This window comes from Haliotis rubra, unplaced genomic scaffold, assembly GCF_003918875.1.
Source record: "Haliotis rubra isolate DU_JTF1 unplaced genomic scaffold, ASM391887v1 Scf109, whole genome shotgun sequence".
NCBI lineage: Eukaryota > Metazoa > Mollusca > Gastropoda > Lepetellida > Haliotidae > Haliotis > Haliotis rubra.
This window is the reverse complement of record NW_025764992.1, coordinates 119,199-146,791: the sequence shown is the minus strand read 5'-3', so window position 1 is coordinate 146,791 and position 27,593 is coordinate 119,199. Positions and strand designations below refer to the sequence as shown.

The 27,593-nt window shown below is 40.5% G+C and overlaps 2 protein-coding genes and 1 long non-coding RNA gene across 3 annotated transcripts; 1 reads left to right on the top strand and 2 right to left on the bottom strand.

Annotated features, from left to right (window-relative positions):
• Nucleotides 1-1,070: 1,070 nt before the first annotated feature.
• On the bottom strand, nucleotides 1,071-15,191 carry LOC124282972 (tumor susceptibility gene 101 protein-like). The gene is made up of 11 exons (XM_046719029.1): nucleotides 14,809-15,191; nucleotides 12,134-12,218; nucleotides 11,942-12,007; nucleotides 11,235-11,398; nucleotides 10,314-10,443; nucleotides 9,641-9,937; nucleotides 8,810-8,859; nucleotides 8,485-8,577; nucleotides 7,532-7,665; nucleotides 5,717-5,819; nucleotides 1,071-5,069 (listed from the first exon to the last, which is right to left on the bottom strand). Exons 1-11 carry the CDS (start codon nucleotides 14,851-14,853, stop codon nucleotides 4,980-4,982), a joined length of 1,257 nt encoding a protein of 418 aa, XP_046574985.1. The 5' UTR covers nucleotides 14,854-15,191; the 3' UTR covers nucleotides 1,071-4,979.
• On the bottom strand, nucleotides 8,751-9,934 carry LOC124282418 (annexin A7-like). The gene is made up of 2 exons (XM_046718409.1): nucleotides 9,641-9,934; nucleotides 8,751-8,859 (listed from the first exon to the last, which is right to left on the bottom strand). The coding sequence occupies exons 1-2, from the start codon at nucleotides 9,930-9,932 to the stop codon at nucleotides 8,783-8,785; spliced, it is 369 nt and encodes a 122-aa protein (XP_046574365.1). The 5' UTR covers nucleotides 9,933-9,934; the 3' UTR covers nucleotides 8,751-8,782.
• A 4,585-nt stretch (nucleotides 15,192-19,776) lies between the features above and the next one.
• On the top strand, nucleotides 19,777-26,816 carry LOC124282427. The gene is made up of 3 exons (XR_006900153.1): nucleotides 19,777-19,896; nucleotides 22,108-22,109; nucleotides 26,806-26,816. It is a non-coding gene; the product is annotated as an uncharacterized LOC124282427 (long non-coding RNA).
• The last annotated feature ends 777 nt before the right edge of the window (nucleotides 26,817-27,593 follow it).

The window sequence follows — 27,593 nt, the reverse complement described above, 5'->3', positions numbered from 1 at the left end:
ATAGATGCTCGACGTCTGCCTGGTGTCCAGCAGCCAATATGGTAGGCATCTGTAGTGAGACAGTCCTGAACATTCAGAGAAATGACTTGTGTGTAAGAATGGGGCTCCGGATTCCAAGATTTCCGACTTCTGATCAGGACACGCGCATGATTTATCATCAGTCGTCAGAAATTAGGCCCTTTTTAAGCTGACCTGTGTTGAGCGATGTGTAACTATAGATGTGACTGTCAGCCAGAGATTACACAACGGTCACTGCTCAGTGGAAACATCGGACATCTGCTCCACCAAAGACAAAGTTTGTTCCATCGTCTGGTAAGGTGATGACTTCGGTTTTCAGGGATTCCGAAAGAATATTTCTTCTGGACTAATGTGTGTTTGTGGTTTAAGCCGTGCAAAACACACTAAATACTTTCTGATAAGACCAACTGTGCACAAGGCTTCTTGTCGTCATGGCTGCAATGAAAGTGGCTTTGAAGTTATTAAATATCCTTCGCATTCACCAGACTTAGGACTTAGATTTCCACCTCTCCCCAAACCTGAAGAAATAACTGTGTGACAAACATTATACAAATGATGATGATGATGTAATTTCCTCTTTTAACCTTTAAAAGGATGAAACGGAATTGGGTACTGGTCTCAAATGTTCACCACTTTGGTGAAACCAAGAGTGAGTGAGTGAGTTTAGTTTTAAGCTGCTTTTAGCAATATTCCAGCAATATCACGATGAGGACACCAGAAATGGGCTTCACACATTGTACCCATGTGGGGAATCGAACTCGGGTCTTTGGCGTGACGAGAACCACCAGGCTATCCCACCGCCCGCGGAACCAACGAATATAAGTATGGTTGTGATAAACCTCGAAACAGAATCTGGGTTAACTGGGATTTCAAATTATCATCGCAGGTTTCATGGCTGGTAAAAGGTAGGCAACACCACCCTACAAAATGTGGAGATTTGTATGACTGGTCCACCCATATATAGGATGAAGAAAACAGCATTTTTCAAGTCACAGATATGGAATAACATACAGAGGTTCCTCTGTTCGCCATTTCAAATAATTTACAAGTCCAACGAGTTCAATTGTTTATTCAGCCAATTCACTCATAGTGCCATCCCTTTGTACAACACATGCACAGAAGCATTGGGAGAAGGGCTCTCGCACAGTGCTGGAGTGTACAGTCATACATAAACATGTACAAGAATAATCAAGTGTAATAGTAACAAAATCTTAAACAGTATAGTAGTCATCAGAAGGCGCACATAAAACTGATATAACTCCACTGCAATAGTGTAGGATATATCCCAACTACCCAGCTTACAGAAACCTCCATTGTTCCACTGTCTTGAACAATCCACAGAACCAGGATACTGTATCACCTTCTGTGGGGGACAATGGCAACTGGTTATGATGCCAACCGAACCTGCTGGAAAAGGTCCCGGAGAGTGTTCAACAAAGTGATATCAGTTCTAAGATGATCATAATTCCCATACCAATGAATTATGACAGTCAAAGCCCTACAATCGTGACCCAAGGCATTATTCCATATAGTTACAGATTTATGTTAAATAACTGCTTTCAGGGATGGCAACAGGAAAATCTATTTTCAGCTGAAAACATAATATTGTGTCATCGAATGGCGGGTTCAGAATGCTCAATTTGAAATAAAATCGGCGGAAATCAGCGGATCCACGGAAAATTGCCATCCCTGCGCTTTTCCAGCAATATCAACTGAGTCACAAGGGATTCTGGGCAATCTCCAACTTCACCTGAAGGAAATGCTTCCACTACAATGCTATCCCATCCCCTGCAGAGGGGACAGGGGTTGATACAAAATACTCTTCAGGCAGGCACGACTCAGGCTATAATTGCCTTACACCTCACCAAGCTGTGCTGAAAAGCAATACTATTTGTATATACAGGCAGGGCAAAGCCTCATAGTTACAAACACCTTATTGGAAAGAGCCTAGAATAAACCTACAACAATACACAGATATAGTTGTCATATCACATGGTGACAAAAACATGGTTTCAAACGGAGATCAAATTATTAAGATACATTTTATTAAAAAATAATTAAAAACTCCTAATACATACAAAACACATTGGGACACATCATGACACTAGACATGTTTATAGACATGTCTCATGACACCGACACCTACTCAGATTTGTTGAGTGAGTGAGTGTTGTAAAGTAGCTAAAGGAATGAGACCAAGACAGAGAAATGGAGTAGACTCCCTTCAGGAGTAACAATGTCAAGCTCCTCACAGCAATATCTTGTTCCTGAGCTCTATACTGAGAGGGCAGCAAAAGCGTCATATGCTGTACTGGAGCTTGGTACTCACGCATGATCGTTTGAATGGGTGTTCATGCTGCTAATTAGAGTGGACAAACATTATTACTTTGGAAATTCATCCTACTGGGCAACGGACTACAACACTGCCTCTCAATACTGGGGCTTCTCAGTCTCAAACATTGTGTTTTGTTTACAATCAAAATCTGAATCAATCATTTTTGCAACATGCAAAATAAGATGTGAAGCATATAATTTCTAAAAAAATACCAGGTTAGATAAAACTCCTTATTCTTATTATGACATGAGATGATTGAGCACCTGCAGTCCTCACAGTGACTGCAACAACTACAGCATGGTTTACACCACCATCAGCAATATTTCCCAGTATCAAGGTGGACCAATGTGATATTTGTGGGGAATTAAACTCTGAATTTTGCCATGACCACGAGGTCACATTTTCCTCTGAAAACCATTTCAGTCCGAAACAACTAAAGCATAGAATTCCTTGCTGACTAGTATTACTTGTGGGATACAAATCGAGATCATGTAAAAATGCTTAAATTTTGCTACTAATGAAAAACATATCAGAATAAAACTGAAAGAAAATGTAGGCTTAGTAAACAATTCAACCAAGACTAGCTTAAAACCCTGGGCCTAAATTTACGAATTTCTCTAAACGCTAAGATAGTCGTAAGTGTCATACATTAACATACGACTATCTTAGTGCTAAGAAAACTTAAAAAATCTAGGCCCTGGAGAATAGTCTAATCAGGTCTCCACTACTCCTCTGGACTAAGGCTGCTTACAGCAATGGCTACAGTTGTAACTACTGTAGTTTCAGAACCTGTCCAGTCATGTCAGCTGCAGCATTCGCAGCATTCACAGCAACAACAGTTTCATTAACTACTGCAGCAACGTTGACCACATCAGTCACAGCAACAGCGTTGATTCCAGCTACTACAACAGCCACAGCAAACAAAACCTGCTGTAAGCCATTACATGGCAGCCAGAGACAAATGGGTGTCACATTGCCACAATGAGAAGCAAACAGAGGCCAACTGCACTGACAAGCACATGTCCCACTGAGCTAGGATACTGATCTACTGCATCACATGACAATCGTGGTGAGTCAACAGCAATCTGATGAGTGTATACAAAAGTTTTTCTGGGAATATATAAGTGAACTATACCTCCATTTAATTGACAGATTTTTACAGCAGGTGACAAAATACAAAATTATATATGGTAAATATACATGAACAAAGCTTGGAAATCATATCTCATTATAGATCTAAAACACAATAAATAAAAAAAGTTGCTTATAGGTACATGTATATGTAACAGATCATGGTGCTTAAAGCATAGCTTCTTACTCATGTTTGGCATGTGATAACAATGGACCTGACAAACATCTAAATATATGGTAATATTTACAAGCTGTACAATGATTACAAAGAAATCATCAGAATTTTCAAAACACCTTTATCATTATTGAAATCAGTCTTGAAAACAATTCATTCACTTTTGTCCTTCAACTGACAGTGAACCATGTTAGTTCCTCTCTTTATACAGGAGTGAGTGAGCTTTTAGCAATATTCCAGCAATATCACAGCAAGGGACACCAGAAATGGGTTCACACATTGTACCCACGTGGGGAATTGAACCTGGGCCTTCGGAGTGACGAGCAAATGCTTAACCACTAGGCTACCCCACTGCCCCACAAGGAATAAAAACATAACCTTTTTGCATAACTTTACGCAAGGAGTAAGAACCCGTTAATCTGGAAACTGGTTAAACCTTGATGATTTTACTGGGAATGATACCCCAACTTATGGGGTGATTCACTATAGCTAGGATTTGTTTGTTGTTTAATGCCGCACTCAGCAATATTCCAGCTACAAGACAGCAGTATGTAAATATCAAAGTCTGGACCAGACAATCCAGTGACTGACATGACCATCGATCAACACAACTCTGATACAATGACAAGCATCGACCAAGTGTGTCACCTCTCATGTTAGTCGCCTTTTACAGTAGTGAGTGAGTGAGTGAGTTTAGTTTTACGCCGCTTCTAGCAATATTCCAGCAATATAACGGCAGGGGACACCAGAAATGGGCTTAACACATTGTATCCATGTGGGGAATCGAACTCAGGTCTTCGGTGCGACAAGCGAACGCTTTAACCATTAGGCTACTCAACCGCCCGTTTACAGTAGTGAAAAATAGAAGTACAGTACATAACTCCCAATGAAACTTTATTTACAACCATCTGTACATTAGTTATATACTTAACAACCCTTTCATCGTCATCTTCTTGGAGAGACTGTTTCACCTGATCAGTATGGACATTGGCTTGTCCGAACTGTCAATATTGCATATACATTTGTATATGCAAGAATGGAGATTTTATTCAGATTTTCAGAAAACAACAATGACATATTTTTTCCCAATTATTAACATCATAAAATATTTTTATGATAATAAACATACCACAGATCGGTAATACTTCAGTTTGGTAATCTTGAGACTAATTGTGATGAGGAGGTTATCCTGTGACTCGCAGATCAAACAGACTGATACTCGCTGTGTCATAATGACAGTGTATCACTATAGATATCGATAACCACTTCTTTTCATTAGGTGAATAAGCATAATGGACCACAGTTATGGAGAGGATCAGGTTAAGCCAAGGGAGGTAATCCAGCCTTTTCTCTACATTTCTGAATCAATGCTCGTAGTAGGAACTGTTTTCTTGACAACTCTCGGACTTGCTGTAAGAGAATAGATAAATAAATAAACATTAGTAAACATATAGATTAATACACCTATAGAAATAATGCCAGGGCACTTTAGCTAACCTGTATACAGTCAACAGATTTTTATGTCAACAACCACGGAACAAAAGTTACCAGCATTGCATTCAAACAGTTTCTGCATAAATATTGAGGACTTCAAAATATTATCACCAGGCTGACATTGTAGAAACGAATTCAGCACAAAGGTGATCCTAATTTCCATACCTAAACAATGGCTTTTGTGAGTCAAAGTGCAAAGACTGCTTTGCAATATTATACAATTACCAAAACAAGGTAAATGTGCTTTTACTACAGCATAACACACAATAAAAAACATCTCTTATGATCCTGTTTTTCAAAATAAGATGTGATATTTATTGAAACAAAGGGTTCAAATTATTTGCATTTTAGGAAAGCTATACATTATTATCCTCTACCAGTTCCAGGGGACTTTGATTATCCTGACATTACCTTAAGAAAGACTTCTAAATCAACTACATTATTATCCTCTACCAGTTCCAGGGGACTTTGATTATCCTGACATTACCTTAAGAAAGACTTCTAAATCAACTACATTATTATCCTCTACCAGTTCAAGTGGACTTTGATTATCCTGACATTACCTTAAGAAAGACTTCTAAATCAACTACATTCTTGCGCAGCGCCTCTCCCAGATAGTACACTGTGTCCTCTATAGCTTGCTCCTCAGCAAAGGCATTCAATAATCTGCAACACACAGAGATATGTCGAGATTTGAACAAACAGTTCTACAGTATGTTTCTTGTTTAAAGCCAAACTCACCAATATTGCAGCTGCTTGACTGAGGCCTGTAAATGTAGAGTGTCGAACAGGTAACCCAGTGGTCGATATAGTAAGCAACAATCCACAGTGTCTGGCAACAATGCTGGCTGTGAACCAAGTCTCCATGCCTGACCAACCAATCCACCTGGTCACATTTCACAACCAGCATAGGCCCATTATAACAGCTTGTATGTTTGTTTTTAACGGACTAAAAATATTCCAACTTTTTTACAGCAATCTGTAAATAATCAATACAATACGGTGATTGACATCATGACTACTGATGTATGCCATTGGGACGCGATGACAATGGTCAACGAAGTCAGCAAGCCATGTGATCCTGTTAGTCGCCTCTTATGACAAGCATGGGTTCCTAAAGATGAATTCTAACCCAGGCCTTCATGGGTAGAGACCTACAGGATCGCTGTTAAATGATACATAACTTTATGTGTGTTTTCATGCTACAGTGTTGAGACATTGCTGATTCATAGTTCTGTCTTAAGACATTGGCTCTTTAATACACTTGCATAGGTGTCGTTACAGTCTGTGACGTCAACTACCAGCTGGAGTCCAGGTACAATTAACAATCGATTTGTTTCGAACTTAAGCTTTCATAGAAACAAAGATAGTGAGTTTGGTTTAATACTTCTTTGAACACAATTCCGTCATATCATGATATGTTGGCTTAAAGTGGGAGGAACGTCAGAAGGGTGCAGTTTTAAAATGTTTACCACTTCTGTGAAACCCACAAGTAAGAGTATGGTGCTGACAAGACTAGAAACAACACTGGGGCTACCTAGGATTTGAACCCACAAACAGGTTTCTGGACAGCCCAAGGGATGTAACTCTGCAAAAGTCATTACAGCACCTTAGACAACTTGGCCACCCTTACCCCCAAAATAAAGGTGAGCTGCAAGACTTTGAGTTTTGCTGCAAGTTGAGAAGGATTATCACCATGATGGAGCAGTTCTTGCCTTTGAGGACACAAGGTAATCAGGAGACCATGTAGGTATAATTCATTTGCAGAGTTATGTCCCTTTGTGGAAACTGGATCTGCCTGGCCACGGATGGCAACTACATCACTTGTAGCACATCGCTTGATGTCTGCGTAACGTTTGTTGTCATGGCATCAATGATGTCATCAGTGCACACTATCAGTGTATTGGTGCTGCCATGTCAACATCTTTCACTGCACAATCATGTAAGTGTGTGTGTTGTCATGAAAATATTCTCAATAGCTAGTGGCAAACAAGGATAAGCTGGACCGGCGCAGAGAACGTGTTTACGAGAAGTAGGCGGTGCACGGCAATGAGCAAACCCATTTGGTTTGTGAAAGGTAGAGCAGATGTAGGCTAGTGCACGTGCAGTGCATGACAATGAACTTGATTCCGAGCGTAGCTGCACACGCCTTGCTCATAAGACTCTCATGTGGTCGGTGTAGCACTACACTTGATTGCAGACAACCTGGGGCCCCTTCGCTCACAATGGCAAACGCCAGTGGGCGGCACTCATACATGCTAATACAGGTCAATTGTCAGGTCGGTGCTCAACTTATCCTTGTTTGCCAGTACATATTTCATATTTTTTCTATGAATAGACAATAACCTTGACAGTAAAATGCCCTTATCCATACTCACTGTCTGTATAGTGGTGTTGTCGTGACAACAGCATCGTCTATGTCTAGTTGATCATTGGACTCCAGTTTGCGCAGAGCTTCCTTCACCTCACCATCCTTCTGGTTCAGGAGCTGGACATTCTGATCAATCTCTTCCTACAAACATGGACACATTAGAAGATTATTATCTATCATAATTAATCTCATCAACTTATACTGTGTGTGTCTCTTCAAATAAAATATGAACCCTTGTCATATTTGGTCACTTTGTGTTTATACACAACATCAAACACACATGTCAGAAAACATGGCTGATGTGACCTACTCTGTTGCCTTCATCACTGAGTGAGTGAGTGAGTCAGTATGGTTTAAAGCCGCTTTCAGCAATACTCCAGTTATATCATGCCAGGGACACCAGAAACTGGCTTGACACTGGATTCAAACCTGGACATTTGGCCTTCTCCTTAACCACTGTGCCATCATTGTCAAGACATGGACCCCAACACAAAGCCATATTGGTGCTTATGTTAAAGTTAGGGTATAATGAACTTGGCACTATCTGCAAGTAGCTCTTGCAGCATGTCTGATGGAAGTCACAATATGGCTGAAATATTGCCGACATGACTATAAATGTTAACTCACTCTGAGTCACAACTTGTTGCTGCACCTGTTGGTCATTTACATGTACTTGAGAGTCATGTGACATAGGAGACCAGTATATAGGGTAGATATAAAGTTTGAGAGAGACTGTTATCAATGAAAGTATTCCATAAATGACTGACTGACTGACTGAGTTTGGTTTTATGCCACTTTTAGCAATATTCCAGCAACATCACGGCAGGGGACACCAGAAATGGGCTTCACACATTGTGCCCATGTGGGGATTCGAACCGGGTCTTCGGCATGACGAGCCAACGCTTTAACCATTAGGCTACCCCACGGCCCCCCCATAAATGAATGACATGCAGTATTCACCTTCTCTGTCTCAAGGTCTCGCACCATCTTCTCCAGCCTCTCCTTGCCAGTCATCAGGTCTGACTGTGTCTTCTTCAGCACCTCCATCTCCGCCTGCAACATCAACAAGGATACTTGTGTAGTTCTACACATCAGAAGATATTCCTCTACTGACGTATGCTACTATGATCATCATTATGACAACCAGCACCGACAATGAAGTTTCTTTTAGCCATGTGCATCTTGCTTATCAAAGCATGGGTTGCTGAGGACCAGTTTCTTCTTTAGCCCTGTGAGCAAAGTTTCCCTCAGCCTCCTGCTATCTTGTCTTCCACTCAGAGCATGCCCGGATGTGAGCCTCCGAGGGTGCAGTCCCGGTACCTAGCTGTGCTAGATCTTAACATACACGGACATTACATACATACATACAAATACTTGTATAGCCAATATCCGTTCCCTCAAAGGCGCTCTGGCTCTAAGATGGTTAAGATGGTCTAGATATCACATAGAGTTCAAATGCTTCAGCAAAGAGACACGTCTTCAGATTTGATTTAAAAACAGCTAAATCTGGTTGTGTTCTGAGGTGAGATGGAAGTTTGTTCCAGAGATGAGGGCCAGTCGTCTCGAGTGACCTGTCACCATATGTTTTTGTCCTAGTCACAGGAATTGTCAAAAGACACTGGTCATTTGATCGGAGTGAACGTACAGGAGTATACTGAGGAGCTAGACCATGTAAACTTTTGAAAACAAGGAGTAGAGTTTTATATTTTATGCAGTAGTGGACGGGAAGCCAATGAAGTGAGTGCCAATTAACGAACATTAGCGTGAGCCAGTTCGTTCAGGAATGACACAGAAATAGGAACAGCCTTCTGGATTCACTTTTCTGATTCATCTAATACCTGAACAATCTAACAAAAAGGGAAAAGTCAGAAATGGGTTTGTAAAATTTCCATCTTTCAATCTGGATGAACCCAATGTAATCAGCAAAAGAAATGCAATTACTTATGACTGGAATAATAATCTGTTAACATCCAAAATGGATTTGAAGATAAATAAGCAGTTTTTTTATTATTTGTTAATCAGTTTTACACAATTTACACAGAACATGTCCTGAGTAACATGGCAGATCCTTTTCTAAACAGGGGACATAATCACATATACAAAGTATTTGACTCACTTGTCGCTGCAGATGTTGCTGGGTACCCTGCTGTTGTGGCAGGGTAGGGAGGGTTGGAACTGCTGCCATATGAGAAGGGGGGATACTGGCCTTGACTCCCACCCATATAACCCTGTCCTTGGTTGGGGTAGCCCTGGAACCCCCCGTAGTTCTGCCCACCCTGAGGGGGGTATCCTCCACCCCCTGCTGGAGGATATGGGGGGTAGCCGGTACTTGGGTAGCCGGGTTGCGCACCTCCGTAGTTGGGGTAGGGGGGATTGCTCCCTCCATGAGCTGCACCAGGCATTGGCATGTTCGCTACAAAATCACATTACATCACCTTATGCTATGGTTTAACAAGCAATGTTATGCAGAAATACTTGACTCTAATTTCTACTTTTTCAAAGTTTGGTTCTAGAAAGAGGGCATAATCCCCATAACAACACACAGTAAACTGTATCATGCACATAACAAACAGAGAGAAATAACGGAATATTTTCAGGTGTTTACTACTTGCATTATATATTAATCAAAATGTATATATAACGAACTATGGTTAGAACAACCTACAGTTGGTGGTGAGTTTGAGTTTGTCAAAACCATAGTTTAATGTGCAAGCTATTTCCTGGTTACATCATGGGTGGTGGCGTTATACATACCTTGACCTGTGGGGTATGGGGGTTGCCCTCCCATCATAGGTCCTCCCCACCCTGACCCATGGGATATGGTGGAGGTTGTGATGGGGCATGTCGTGAAAACACTGGACACTCCTCTCCGAACGTGAAGATAAGAATCTGGATGAGACTCAGCAGATCAGATCCCGTCTGGAGATTAAACGTAAAACAGACCTTAGTGACAGCCTCGACTGTAACATCCAGAAATCAATTCACTACTGATATGGGCAGGTGGGTTAGCCTAATGGTTAAAGCATCTGCTCGTTAGGCCAAAGACCCAGGTTCAATTCACCACTTCGAGACAATGTGTGAAGCCATATCTGCTGTCCCAGCCGTGATATTGCTGAGAATACTGCGAAAAGCGGCATAAAACCATACTCACTCACTACTGATATTCACGCTCATGGCAACACTGAAAAGCAGCTTAACAGAAAATAGTTGAGAGAATATAATCAGGCAATATAATCAATGAGTAATCCCATGCATTCATGGTGGGGGACACTAGAAGTGGATGGCTTAACCACAAGGCTACCCACCATCCCTGTTCATAATGAACTCCCAGCAGAGACAAACATTTTGTAACGTCCATACTTTAACAGCCTGTGAACTTAGGTACTTGTCTGAAGCCAAGTCTTGCAAAATGTCTTGTGGTGTGGTAAAAATATGCTTATGTAGCTCATATACTGATTGGGGTTAAACTATTCAAAACATTACAGCCAAAATACAATTTACAAGGACAAGTTTTTGGCACAGACTGCTTTAATGACTAAAGCAAACAAGCAAGCCTATGTATTTCAGTTTTGAAGTTTGTTTTGAAGTTCCACACTTTCTTTCATTCTCCTCAGTATCTCAGTTCTGAAAATAATACATGTACAATTACAGTGAAACATGACAAAACAAAACTTGGGAAATAACTCAGAGCATGAAATTCATTCACTCACATATTTCCACTCCCTGAGGTAGGGTAGATCCACCTTGCCATTGGCATCCACGTATCTGTTGGGTTTGATCTGCATGGCGCTGGTAGGGCGGACATACGCCATGGGTGGGTTGTAGGGGTGGGTGTCCATGATCCAGATACACAATGGGATGTTGTACGTGTTTCCTGTACACAAACAAGGTAGATATAATCCTCTTATACCGCTAGAAGTTTTAAGTCCTTAGTTTCAGATATTGGGTGGATATTCTTCGTAACGCCCCCTACACGTGACTTCGTAACGCCCTTGAGTTTGAAAGATTTTATTCAGATGACAGTGGCGAAAGCATTGGTTCACAGTTTTGTACAATCTTGTAAAACACATCATTTTTATAGCCCACATTATAAGTTGGTTAGCACCTCCAGGTGATATGGACTTAAAAGCTCTTGGATAATGTCTTAACGCTTTTTGTTTAAGTGTGTGAAAGTCGGCATTTCCATTTAGAAGACAGGAAACATACATAACACAGTTCAATGATAACATCCCTTTCAACAATATTCCACCAATATCACTGTGGTCTTTAAATAGTTGAGTCTGGATCAGACAATATAGTGATCAATATTAGGAACAACATTGTGAGGATATGATGACATGCTATTAACAAAGTGACCATCCTTGATGCCCCAATTTCTCACCCTTATATTTTTTCACACCCCTTCCATCACACTCACCTTTATATGACACTGGAATCGTTCCCTCCAAGTTGAGCAGCTGTCTCTGAGTGCCATCGTTGAACACTGAAACACAAAGTCAAAATCAGTTCATAATGTTCTTGTTTTTCAGTTTGGCGGGAACAGAATGTGACATATATTGCTAATGGCACCTCACTGTGTGGTATCTGTGTTTGATGGTCCACAACTTACCAAAGTTGTCATGGCTGGGTCGGAGGTCACGGTATTGCCCAAGGACATTGGTCACCTCCCTCTTGGTGGCATCTGGGTGCTTGTACTGAAATACATATATAATGCAGTGAGGATCAGAGGGAAATGCCCAGCATTCTCAACATCACTAGTATTCATTACAGTCCGTTTGAGACAAAATGATACTGATGAATTGCAATTTAACACGAAAACAAATAGACATAAAAGAATCAAACCAACGTGGACTGCAATAAAAACAACAGACCAACTGTAGAATAAAAATGCATAATTTTTGTCAGAAAAATAAAAAAGTTGCTTAAGAAACTGTCATCATTTATTTGTGCGTTTTCCAAGTTTGTTACAAGGGTGCAGTGGCAACTAAAGGAACAGCGCGAAAAGCGAGATGCACGCATTAGTGAAGTTAGAGACATGTGATTACTGCTGATTGACAAAGTGAGAGAAATGAAAGTCTATAATTTCAAGGATGAAAATGACAGGGGGTGACCCAAGTATGCAGTTACTAAGTACATACAGCACCCTGCCTGTGCAGCTGGCGTACGTGTCATCTCTCCAGCTCAAAAAACTTTTGAGAACCCGTTGACGCTCGTTCATCTCCCTTTTTCACTGTTCCTTTAGGTGCCAATGCGCCCTTGTAACAAACTGGGATAACTCACAAAGAAATGATGACAGTTTCTTAAACAACTTTTTTATTTTTATGAGACAAATTATGCAATTTTTTGCTAGAGTTGGTCTGTTGGTTTTTTGCAGTCTGCGTTAGTTTCATTTTTTTGTGTCTATTTGTTTCTGTGTTAGATTGCAATTCATCGGTATCATTTTGTCTCAAACGGACTGTACACATGTGAGTGAGAAAATTTTACGGCGCTTTTAGCAATATTCCAGCAATATCACGATGGAGGACACCAGAAACGGGCTTTACACAATGTACCCATGTGGGCAATAGAATCCGTGTCTTTGGCGCGATGAGCAAATGCTGTAAATACAAGGCTAAACCCCCCCAGTACATATGTACTAAGGGGAGGAGGTAAACAGGATCATGAACATGTAACACGTTTTGATTCATAGGAAGCACAAAACCTTCTTTTGTTTGGATTTGGTTCTGTCTGGACACACAAATGCTGGAATGCTTTCCCTCAAAATTTAGTACCATGGTTACATACATCATTATCATGATTATTCAGGACATGTGTCTTTGCTATCTCTCAACAAGGTCAAGCCAAATCCCTGATTATTACTGCTAAAAAAATATCATTTCTGAATGTGGCCATAAGGCAACAGGACCTTATTTCACCTGTTAAATTTAACAATAACTGTAAACTAACAATTAATTCAAAGTCTGATTGGTGGTTATTCTTTTGTGAACAAAGTTCCCTTTCAAAAGTTGATATAGCATTTTGGAAAAGAGGGGCACATTTAACATTAAGCAAGCTCAATGAATAAACAAAATAAAAATAAAAGTCTACCACCAAATGATCAACTATTGTTATATATCTTCACATGATCTGCATGTGCATGAGTGTACTTGTTCTGTTCTGCACTATTACTCTCACTGATTTTACGAAAGAAAAATGGCAGTAGGACATTTTCATGAAATTATCAACAGGTGATTCTTCAGGAAGGTCATGACAGTACAGATGGCAATTGGGTATGTTTGAAAGATAATATGTTACTTGTTAGCATTTACTCTTTATGAAATGTACAAGAACACAACAAATTGTGATTACAGGCTATGTTATATTGTCAGATCATAGGTTATTGGAAGTCCAGGGGTGGAAATAACCCATTGCCCAACATCCGAGTCCAGTGGTTTTTTCTGTCGGGCAATCAAATTGGTATATCATGCTGTACCGGTGTCCAGTTGACTTTCCACTGTTAATTATGTTGTTTATTTTAAAAAATCAACAAGAAAACGGACGGTATTGTGGAAGAATTATCAGGGCAAGTGATTTTACATGTGCCACTGTACCGGAGTACACTAGCATTTTAAAGTTATTTCCACCCCTGAAGTCATACATATATGACAGCAATAATCATTTCTGCTGGATTGTCTGGTGAAGACTTGATTATTTACAGACTGCTGGCTAGCTGGAATATTGCTGAGTGTGGGGTAAAACTAGACTCACTCACTTCACACAAACATTGTATATTCTTGAATCATGGCTTTTGTTTAGGATAAAGTTATCTTTTATAAGCTAGTGACATGTTTTACAATTGTTCTAAATCAAATGGACAGCGACAACAACAGATGTTCCTAAGAGCCCAAACCCATAACAGCAGGATAAAGATATACCAGAGGAGAATCAAACATTTTTAACAATGTCATCGTGGAAAAGGAAACCGTTGATTGACATGAGGGAAAAGGCCATAATCATTGATAATTATGATGCATGTTGGGAGGTAGAACGGAAACACTGGTTTATTACTTCTGTCCTTACTGTCATTTACACAGATTAGTTGATAATATGTTGTCAAACTGAAACATTGGAAAATATTAACAATTCATTAAAACAATTTGAACACATATTCAAAAGTCAAGTGTACACTTACGTGTATGACGTCTATAAGCTATGTTCTTTTATCCACAAACTCTCCCGATTAGCACAAATTCTCAGTTCAGTCAAAACATTATCGAGACAAAAAAATAGGCCATCAAAACTTACCTTAGCCAGATAGGTTTTCAAGGAACTTTCGTAATTTGTTGTCATTTTGCTGGAAGAGTCTTTCAAACATGTAATGGCTGTAAGAAATTGTCCCGGGCGTTATCCTATCGCCCGCAGGTGATCATTTGTTGCTCAATATTTGTCTGTGACGAAAACTTTTGTCGCCGCCATATTGGAATGAAACATTTCCTCCTTCCGTCCTGAAGAGTAACGAGCACTTGCACTTGTTGAATGATCACAATAGACACAAGAGTGGTTATGTTTCACTCCGATTGTAGCAGTGAAGAGATAACATATGTTACGAAGCTTGCAATCAGATAAGATCAAATCTAAACAAATTGTTTCAGTGTGTCATTTGCATGAAGTCGTTGGTCATGTTTCTATAAATAGACCTCATCCCGATGACGTCAAATGCCATTCGGGGATTCCCCTCACAGTTTCTTCAGCATATCAAATGACGAAAAGATTTTCTTGAAAAGTTTATTTACTTTAGATTTTAAGTTTTTGATGGCAACAAGTTTATTTACAAAATCTTCACGTATATATTACGAGATTACGTGAATGATAACTATATTGCACCTACTGACGCAAGTTAAAAAACAACCATATATGCACTATAGACAACTGCTCCGTGTTCTCCCTTCAGGGAATTGGGAATACTCTGAACGCCCATACTGCTGCAGTTATCTCAATACGCCGATGTCAGATAAGTATATTAGTCATACAGCGAAACAGACCTCTGAGCGTTTGTTTGGGTTTTTTTTATATCTTGAACCAAATACATTTCAATGGAAATATCACGGTGCATGTACATGTAAACATGCATCCTAAAAAGATTACGGCCTAATCCGTCCAATTTTGAACAGTCAGCAGTGCCGATCCGTCGAATCATGCTTGAGTGGTTCTGTGCTATTCGGTCGAATTTCAGACCGTGTTACACAGGGGACACCTCACTGTGCCCGCTGCTTTTGTTTAGGTTACTAGTGCAAGCAACCATGGTTAACAGGCAGGCAATAGAGGGATTAGTTAAAGTCTGTTCTGAAAATACTTATAAGTTCAAAAAATTCAAAAATTCACAGACCTACAAAATTACACGCAACATCAACATATGCAAACAAAGTCTTTCTGTAGATTGTCCTTCTCTTACAGGGAACCATGGAAATCCTGAATCTTGCCAATAGATTCTTGTATTCTTCCTGGCCTTGATACGAAATATGTGTCCATTATAAACTAAGTTCTGTCCACCTTGAGAGTTGGCAACAAATCTCACATTAGAATAGTAGTTCTAAATCGTCGAATTCTGTATCATACGGGGAATGTGGAAGCTATCCACTTTATGTTTCCTGTCATATTAATTGTATTACGTATTGGCTACGATTGATAGAATGCAACGCCAAAGATATGCTTTCCAATGTTTTAATATGTCGTTGTCCATTTTTTAGAGAAAAAGGCCAAGTTGATTGTTAAATCTTGCTAAATTTCTTAAGGCCAGACCAATTTTATTTCTTGTTTTTCGGATCAGCCTGTCGTATTTTTTCAAGAATAAGAAAATATATATATATTTTTTCCCGCTAAAAAATAAATCCTAATGTTTTTATTGGCCAAAAATGTAAACATACAAGAAATTTTGTTTTTAGATTGTTTTTTTTTCCTATATACATTTCAAAATTTGTCAAAAGTAACATAATTTGGGTATTTAGAAGGAATATTACTTTGACTGGTGATTTTTTTTCCCCTCCTGCCTTTAGGTTTTCTGAGGACAAAAATCCGTAAAACAAGAAATAAAATTGGTCTGGCCTAAACATGTATTGAATGTATAAAACAAAACAAAAATAACTTTGCAGCATTGTATGTTATATCATTTGTACTTTTGTACAAATATATTTCTTAAATATTTAATCTTGAATATTCACTCATAGGTTATATTCAGTTATAACATAGACATGAAGAGCTTGGATCACAACTCATGTCTACTGTGAACAGACTATAACTACTCGTGGGCGACCGTTAATCCCTTGTTAAATCCTCAAAACAACATTTAGGGAGCGGGCACAGCGAGGTTAAACCGTTACACACTGGGAGAGTCTAAGTTCATTAATTAAGGGGCCGGCTTGTATTGGATTAGACTACATGTTTTCGTAAATAGTTTGGCGTCCACTGTGTGCCAAGCTTAGTTTCAGCAAACTTATTTGTCAAATTTGACAATATCATCAACAATTTCAGGACAGACATACAAAGTGAAGGCTTCCACTGGATTTCGATTGATGACTTTTCCATTCAGCTGGCGAATAATATTTCTCTGAGGCGTTCGAGCTAATGGCATTTGGTCCTTGAACCACTGTCCTCCATCACGGCTGTAATACCTGTCAGGAGCTTGTCTTTGTTCATCAGTCTCATTGTCACAGTTGGATTCCGTGCTTTCAGGATCCTTCAGATGGTTGATAGGTTCATTCGCACGAAGGCGAAGTTTTTCGGCGTGTATAAACATTGAGCGAATTTCGTTTTCGCCTTCATGCGAATGGTGGTCCTTTCCCAATTAACACGAACAATAGGGGACTGAGTGTTTGTTTAAGCTCCCTCGATGAGGGCGAAGGGATAATTCGAACAAGTTGAAAACCAAACTACTATTTAGTTAAGATATTTTATTCAAGGTTACAGATCTTCATTTGTTCACATATTGTACAAATTAAACTACATACATATACAAGCACACACTCACAGATCGCCATATTTATGTTATGATATATTTGATATATATTATGTTATGTTACATTGATTAAAAAATGGACAAAATATTCTTACTTATTAAACATATATACAGATGACTAGATTAACTTTAAAGATTGGAAATACTAAATGGACAAATATTCTAACCATATACTCATTTAACAATGTACAAATCACAATATTTAAGCAAGTTTAAGAGCATAAGATGCTCTGACAGCGTAGTCGAAGACGGCGAGGTCTTGGGAGTCCAGCCTGGTTTTGGGGTTGGAGGCGTTGCCCTGCCATGTACTGAACCAAGTGCACAAGTTTCTTAACTCGCCCATGCCAACCCTCCAAATTGTTGTTGGTTCTTGGGCCGAGGGTCAGGTAATGGTTCCATGATGTCATCGGGTCGTCGGCCAATTGATGACATCGGTCGTCTTGCGGCATATCAGCTAGGGTTTGGAGCCATACATCTTCAACCTAAAATAAAAACAATGGTATAAGAAAAACGACCTTGTAATGTAATAAAACGTCATTATTTACAATACGTATGAGAATTTGAATAATACAGTTTATTATAATGCTATTACTAGAAGATATATCGAGATGAAACTACTTACATAAGCCAATGGCACCAGAGGCAATACAGCACAGAGTCTGAGGAAGTGGTTGACGTCGGGCTTGTTGCTGTACTCAACCTGCAGTCCAACTTGTTGCGTCTTCCTCCATATGCACTGGGTAAAGTGGAAAAAACAACCTTTCCACTCTATACCCGGGAAAACGACCTCCACGGCATTCTTAGCTGCCACTTATCATATATTGCATAATTAATATGGCAATTCAGTTGTTCACCAACAACAGTTCACCAACATGACAAGATGAGAACTGTTCACCAACATGTTCAGGTGGGTAAGGCGTTAATCCTTCCCTAATCCCTTGTGCCAACAATGTAAAAACAACACCAATCATCAAAGAGTACCGCTTTTCGCCTTCCGGCGAATAGCCGAAATTAAAAATTCGACTTCGTGCGAATACCCCGGTTGATAATCTTCATCAGATCCACCCGTTGCTCCAGTTGCATAAGTTCAAATTACAGTACAACCAGAAATTATTGAGAATTTAAAGATTGTAAATTTTTATATATTTTTTCACTCATTACTCACGTATTAAATGTGAATATTAGCAGAACATAACTCCAGATTCAAAGACAGGTGAACAGTTAGTATTTTGTCAAGTCACCATGGGCAGCAATGCAGGCTTCAATGCGGCGGGGCATACTACTGATCAAAGAAGTTAGAAAGTCGTAGTCCATGCTGTCCCAATATCGGACCACCTCTTCTTTCATTTCAGCAATATTTGTCAGATTTTTCTCATTGACACTTTCTTTCATAAGTCCCCAAACATTTTCTATTGGATTTAGGTCAGGGCTATATATAGCTTGGCCAATCTAATAATGTCATATTTTGGGTCCGAAACCAGGCCTGTGGATGCTTTGAACGATGTTTTGGGTCGTTGTCCTGCTGGAAAATCCAAAATTTCCATAGAACACGTGAGCAGATGGAAGTAAATGTCCCTCGAGAAATATCTGTGTACCGCTCACTGTTCATATTCCCTTCAAATACACAGAGGGGCGTTGCCCCTAACACAGATATGCCACCCCACACGTTAAATTTCGGACTGTACTTTGGGCGCTGATACAAAGGTTTTTCAGTTTGTTTGGTCCAGAATGTCAGTGTATTAGGAAACAAAATCACGTTGTCCCAGTTAAAATTTCTATGCTGTAAGCACCAGTTCAACCTTCGCTCCTTTTGTTCAGGTTTCATGATCGGTGATGCAATTCCTCGACTTTTCTGCCAACCCATTGCATGGAGCTCAGTTCTAATTGTCTCCCTACAGACAGCCACAGTTCCTCTATCAATCATATCCAGCCTTAAGTTTTCTAAACTCCTTCGTTTGTTTTTAGAAACAAGAATGCCAAGCCGCCTCCTGTCACCGACAGTCAATTTTCTGGGCCTACCTGCGCCTCCCTGGTGCTCAATGCCATATCCATTTGCAATATTTTTCAAAACACGATAAACAGTGGACAAAGGGATGCCTGTTCTACTTTAAATCACTTTGGCTGATCTGATGACCTTGTTATAATTCTCAAAAATCAACTTCCTCTTCTCTAAATCATCCATACTGAGGATCACTGAAAATGTCGTCTGCTAGCAAGTAAACAAAGGGGATAACTCTTCACAAACTAATGAAAAAGGATTAACGGAGTTGTCTCTCTTGAATGAAACCAAGCACTTGATAGCTGGTCAAGGTTGTTTATACTAGAAATCCAATTAAACATATTCCTAACATCCTCAATAATTTCGGGTCATACTATAGAATGTGCTCTAGGCACACAAGTCACAGAAGACCCCAAAAAGGTTCAATGATCTGAGTGATTCTATCACAATATTTATAGCCTTGGGGTCCATTTGGACCCCGCTCCATAAGACAAGGGTTAATGCATCAATTTCAATTTTTTACAAAAGTACAAAAATAAAGATTGTCCAAACATATATTCATGCATCAATTTCTCATTGTATCATATGAGTAGGCAAAGATAAGTACAAAAGTACAAAAATAAAGAGAGTCAAACCATCCAACACCCCTTGCATCGTTTTCTTGTTATGATCCAATGTTTTGATAAGTAATTAGTAGTTAAGATCACAGTGCTCATCCGTCGAATGCATTTTAGTACTTTGAAAGCAGAAATTCGACGGATCGGTACAATCGCCAATGAATCTTTTATGAGTTACTGTGCTGCTGCCTATAAACGATGATGATAGTATTACGCAATGTCTTTTAGAAAGGTGCCTGATCGGTACACTTTTGTGAGAGTACACATTCTAGTACTATTTATGTGTTTCAATAAGTGAAGACTGTCTTTAGACTTCATTTTATTACAATTTATAGAGATGATTTAGGAATTGCCTTTTTTCTACAATGATATGTTCATTTCAGAGGCAAGACGTTATTCTAGGAGCAGGGTAGGATACGATTATCGCAGCTACCAAAGTGCCAATTAAAGACCCCTGGGAAAACATGTGGCTCTACTAGAAGTCTACATAGGGATTCGCCGTTATGCATAAATGTCGGATATTAAGCGTAAAAGATAAACCATGTTTTAGGATAGTTGGTGATACGGTAGCCGCGGTATCCGTTGTGATAATAAGCCTATATACACAGTGGTTGTGGATGCGTCAGCAGGTGTAATACATAACCATATCTATATATACCGAGATAAGACATGACGTGTCCGCCCTTATCGAGTATAGAGTCTCTTATATGTCGCAACGAGCAAACCGTCAACACGTGGGCCTGGTGTTGGGATGATCGTGGTGTATAAACCGGCGGTGAATGTTCATTTGTGAACGTGCTAACTTCTAGTTAATAACTATGCAAGAATAGACCCTTTATACCATCCCTGATACGTGTGGAGGCTGACCGAAACAGAGAACACGAATTGTGGACGGAATAAAATGTTTTTCGTGGAATTATACCAAGTTAGACTTATACTTCCAGTTACGTCATCCTATTGTTTCCCAATCAGGTTTCCGTACAAATGTAACCTGCGAATTTCCCTCGCTAGTCATTTACTAGTATTTTGCATTAGAACACATTGTCGATTAGGAAATTTTCGGAATGGTGTAAAATCAAACGAAGAATGTTTTCCTAATATTTCAGTGTCTGCCGATAAATCCCAATGTATTGAAGAATTTCATGTTCAATCCGTGTACAGAAGCGGATCCAGGAATTTTCAAAGAGAGGGGGGGTGTCTTTGCGCCAACAATGCAAAACATTAACTTCAAGATGGGCTTTAGTCATTTTCAAGGGGGTGGTGTGTGTGTGTGTGTGTGTGTGTGTGTGTGTGTGTGTGTGAACCACACACAGTGTGTGTGTGAGTGAGAGAGAGAGAGAGAGACAGAGAGAGAGAGAGAGAGAGAGAGAGAGAGAGAGAGAGAGAGTTTACGCCAGAGAGTTCCTAGAAGGTTCATGAGGTTCGAGACAGTATGTGCGAAACATAAAATTACTGATAAATATTCTTTCAAGTTCTATTTCGGTTTACAAGTTTAAAGTCTTCCTTGGGATACAACCTCTCAGCTGATACCAATCGGTTTATGTTTTAATTCTGATGAAAATCATGCTCATATTTTAGCCTACACACGGCTGCCCCAGAACTCCAAATTCATATCAGCATCTGTCTGGGATCATCACATCAAAGGCAAAATGCTGTATATATTACATACCATATCCTTATATCAGGTTTCAAGCTGTCTTTCTCACAGTAAACAAACAAACATCAGACAAACATCACTAACGTTACAGGCATGTGGGACATATCAGTGGTTTACCAGAACGTGAATACTATAGCCAGTTGTGGCTTTGTGGTAGTCAGATAGGTAGGCTACCTGATTCAGCTTTACAAGTGAGTGAGCGAGTTAATGTGATTTTACACCGCTTTTAGCAACACTGCATCACTGGCATCACGACGGGGAGAATCGGATAAAACCTTCTCACATGTTAGCTCTGTGGGGAATCGAACCCTGACCCAAGTCGTCACGAACGATTGCTTTAACCACAAGGCTACCCATTTGCCCTCACATGCAGTAAAGATAAGGAGCTCGCGTACCCAATGGACAATTCTCGACTATGCAGTGTTCGTCTCCACTCTGAAAGGAGTGAGTGAGTTGTACGCCGCTTTTAGCAATACATTTGTAATCCAGCAACATCACGGCGGGGGACACCAGAAACGGGTTTTACACATTGTAACTATGTGGGGAATCGAACCCGGGTATTCGGCGTGACGAGCGAACGCTTTAAGCGCTAGGCTACCCCACCGCCCCATCTGAAAGGAAGAATAACAGAATGGAGATATATCAGACGGGATCATCGGGGCTGTCATTAAATCAACTCATGTGTCAGTCCGACAGCCGTGGCCATGCACTAAATTATTTGATTCCTTGATCCCCAGTGACATTTTCACCGTGTCCTGCTCTGTACAAGGATGCGCTGACAGAGATATGAGACGGGCGTCACGGCGTATTTAGGAGAATGTAGTTGTCGGTTTACCTGTACAGGTAAATCAGCCACATACAAATGTCAGCCTGTGGCTGCTGACCTCCCTACCTGACGTCGGCGTCTGTCTCCTCCAACATCCTGGGAGACGTGGCGTGAAATATACTCGTCCTGAATAATACAGGCGGGAAATAAATGCTTTTACATTGTTCTCTAAGGCAGACATTATAATTATATTCTCACAATATGTGGAAATTCTGTTTAACAAACGGAAAATACAACTGAAATATCATTAATACTCCCTGGAGAGTTATGAGTGTGTGAGTGAGTGATTGAGTATGGTTTTACGCCGCTTTTAGCAATATTACAGCAATATCACGGCGGGGGACACCAGAAATGGGCTTCACACTGGAGAGGTTAGTCTGTCTCACAGTCCCTGAACCACATTAATTTCCCTACTGCCAAGTCCTCTCTGCAGTGCTAAAACCCTAAATAAAGCAAGTCTAGATTTCCTCAGGTTCAGAATCTCTGGTCTCCCTGGGGCTCTTTTTCAATTAAATGGGTTTGTTTGTTACTATCAAAATTATATATATTCAGAGACTAAGCTTTAGTCTATGGAGAGTTATGTGAAACAGTTTATTGAAAAGTATTAATTATATAGGGGTACATGAGCTGATATATGAACACACATACTTCCTTCGTCTCAGTAACATTGGTTTTGGCGGAAAGAAAACGCAGTTTAGAACAACCGAACAAAAAAGTCCTGTTGATGCGCTGTAAAACAGGCTATGTGAACATTCATTTGTGTCGCTTGCATCAAAGCAAAACAAAAGTATATTCCCAGTTTCAATGGTGTATAAAACTTAAACAAACAGGAATGGTTCTTCGATCGTGATGTAAAGTATGCGAAGCCTCATTCTACTGCTGAAAGATCCTGAGAAAAATGCAGCATCTCCCAATGGTTTGATATCTTCCTTATGTATGACAGGACACGCGAAGATCCGGGTTAGAATTGATCTTCAGCCGCCCATGCTTGTTGTAAAACAACAACGGGATCAGGTGGTGACACGCTGACTTGGTTGACACGTCATCGTATTCCATGTAGATCGATGTTCATGATGTTCATCTCTGGATTTTCTGGTCCAGACTCGATTATTTACAGACCGCCCTTATATAGCTGTAATAGTGCTGAGTGCAGTGATAAACAACAAACAAACAAACAAATATGACAGTAAATCTGTTTTGTATAGTAAAAATACTGTAGCCTATATGATCACACAGGCAGACTGGTCACACCAGGGCTCCAGATAATTTTCAACATCAGGAGTACGTACTCCTTATATTTTAAATATAGGAGTACTGGAAAAACTTTAAGAGTACTGAATTAAAACTTAATGGTGTATGCGATCTTGTGTTTCGTTTCACATATGCACCACAACATTGCTACTCTTGTGTAAACAGGTAAAAACAATAAAACAATACTTTTTCAGATAAATACGTCTGTAAATGATTCTAAGACCATACACCACTGCTGTGGTGAGTATCTGCTACTGTTTCTAAATTATTTCCTACCGTATCTGTACATACGCCGATACGGCCCTTATCTGGAGCCCTATCACACATAATGATTATGTGCATGGATCAAATCCTATGGTGTCCACAATGTAATCCTGGAATATTTACATACAGTCAGGGCGTTATAGCCTTACTTACACCTCCTGTTCGTATACACCTGGAAATGTCAGTTGGCTCATATTTGCTGGTGTAATTAGTACACGCGAGTTTGGACTGATATACATTCACATTTAAATAAGTTTTGAACTTTATAATATGTATACAAGGCGCGAACGGCAACCAACGAGATGACCAAGTCAGCACAAACACGAGTTGTGTTTGAAGTGTTCGTAAAAGGTTCTGTTTGAATTAGGAGTTGTGTAGGAAACAATCATTGCGTGATTGTGCCACACGATTCCTCACTCCCATACCACGTACCACCCCAAAACAGGCAATGTACCTCTTCACAACCAGTCCATATACCACCTCCTCATCAGTCGATGCACCCTGTCCTACCAGACCTTGTACCACCTCTCACCAGGCGATACACCCTGTCCTACCAGCCCTTGTACCACCCAAAACAGGCAATGTACTCCTTCACTACCAGATAATTTACCATCTCTCACGAGCCCTCGTACCACCTCTCACCAGGCGATGTACCACCTCCCACCAGACCTTGTACCACCTCTCACAAGGCGATGTACCATCTTTCACCAACCTTGTACCACCTCTCACCAGGCGTTGTACCATCTGCCACCAGATCTCGTACCACCTCTCACCAGGCGATGTACCATCTCCCACCAGACATCGTATTACCTCTACCAGGCAATGTACCATCTCCCACCAGCCCTTGTACCACCTCTCACCAGGCGATGTACCATCTTTCACCAGACCTTGTACCACCTCCCACCAGGCGATGTACCATCTCCCACCAGACCGTGTACCAACATACGATTTACCACCCCCCAACCAGACCACATATCACATCCCACAAGCCCATGGCCGAATTCCCCAACCACCATGTACCACGTACGTCTAAGCAGGCGATGTACCGCCTCAATTCTATTATAGAAAAAATACCTATACCGCTTCATTAAGTCCATGCACATTTTTCCATCAGGGTCATTTTCCTCTTCCCTAAAACTACGGGAACATTTTTCATCAAATACCACATACCACTTTCCATAAGCTCTTGGTGCCACTTCCCTGAAAATCCCACAACAGTATGTATCACTACATAAGAGCACTTCACTTCTCGCCAAGACGATGTACCATTTCCAAAGAAGGCCAATTTCCGATGGGGACCATGTACCCGGGTGCCGTTGTACAAAGCGATCTTAGCACTGAGGTGACCGTAACTCCCATACTTTAACATAGACTTAAGGTAGTCTTAGCGCTAAGGTTGTTTTGTGCAACGGCACCCAGGTCAATCTACCATTTCCATAACTTCCTGACCACCAACTAGCCAGCATCCTCGATAATCTCCAGGGTATACGTTCCGATAAATCTCCACTATACCCTGGATGCATCTGAGGCTCCCTTGGTTGGCTTGTTATCCAATCAGGTGTCTACGCTGGGAAGTTGACCGTACCAATCACAACTCACTTTCGCTTTTTAAATTATCTAACCGATTAAACTTGGCAACACCTGTCAATTTGTCTGTATGTTTTTCCCCAAAATCTGAGTCGCACTGCGAACAAACTTTCGCGGCTGCGACCGCTATCTTTGTTGATAGTGGCATGCTCGGTTGTAACGGCGGCTTATCTGATTGGCTACTGTGAGAATGCGGAGCCAGCAAAGGGAGGTAATAAAATCATCGGCTCGAGCCGTAGATGCATCCAGGGTATAGTGGAGATTTATCGGAACGTATACCCTGGAGATTATCGAGGATGCTAGCCAGAAGCAGCATGCACAATATCCCTATATGTACATGTTTTCCCACTTTCAAACAAGATCATGTACATTTCCCCCATGCACCATTAGCCCAAGTCTGTCTCACAGTCCCTGAACCACGTTACTTTCCCTACTGCCAAGTCCCTATTACTGCAGGCCCAGCCCAAGTCTGCAGTCCCTGAAAGCCCTAAATAAACAAGTCTAGATTACTTCAGGTTCAGAATCTCTGGTCTCCCTGGGGCTCTTTTTCAATTTAAATGGGTTTGTTTGTTACTATCAAAATTACATATATTCAGAGACTAAGCGTTAGTCTACATTAGCCCGTGCATCACATGTAATAGTTTCCTATCTAGACCATGTATAGGACGTCCTTTAAGATTATAATGAGCCATTTCCCCATTAAGACTATGTACCTTGTACTAAAATTATGTACCATTTCTCCACTTGGAATATGTATCAATTTACCAGAAGGCCACGTACGATTTATTACCCTAATCACGAACCACTTCCTTAGATATAATGCATCTTTTCCCAAAAGGGTCCGTGTATCATTTTCCCATCAAGACCATGCATCACCTCCCAAGGTGACTTTTGTACCATTTTACCTTCTTGACCACGCATCACATCCCTAGACGACAACTCCTAGAAGTCTTGTACCATATTCCCCACCTAGATCAACCAGCTCTTCCCTAGAAAACCATGAACCATTTTACTACCTAGACCATGTACCAGTTCCTAGAAGACCTTGTTCCACTTTACCTCCAAGACCACACACCACATCCCCAGAAGATCATGTACCATTTTACCTCCTAGACCATGTACCATACTCATAAAAGACCATGTACCATCTTACCTCCTTGACCATGTGCCATTTTCCCTTCTAGATCAAGCTTCACTTCCCTAGAAGACCATGTGCCATATTACCTCCTAGACCATGTACCACATCCCCAGAAAACCATGTACCATTTTCCCACCTTGATCAAGCATCACTTCCCTAGAAGACGATGTACCATTTTCCCACCTTGACAACAGATCACTTCCCTAGAAGACGATGTACCATTTTCCCACCTTGATCAAGCATCACTTCCCTAGAAGACGATGTACCATTTTCCCACCTTGATCAAGCTTCACTTCCCTAGAAGACGATGTACCATTTTCCCATCTTGATCAAGCATCACTTCCCTAGAAGACATGTACCATTTTCCCACCTTGATCAAGATCACTTTCCTAGAAGACGATGTACCATTTTCCCACCTTGATCAAGCATCACTTCCCAAGAAGACGATGTACCATTTTCCCGCCTAGACAACAGATCACTTCCCAAGAAGGCCACGTACCATTTTCCCACGTAGACTTCTCACTAATATTACGCCCAAGAAGACAAATATGGATCTAGATGCTCCATTTGCCAGAAGACAATAAAACCTTTTCTGAAGAAAACCATTAACTTCTCTCGACAAGACCATATGTGCGACTTCCTTTGAAGACCATGTGCCTCCTTTCGCCGTGACTTATTACTCTCACCATGTTTAACTTGAAGCAACAAGGGTCTGTCAGCTCACTGATTAGTTTCACAA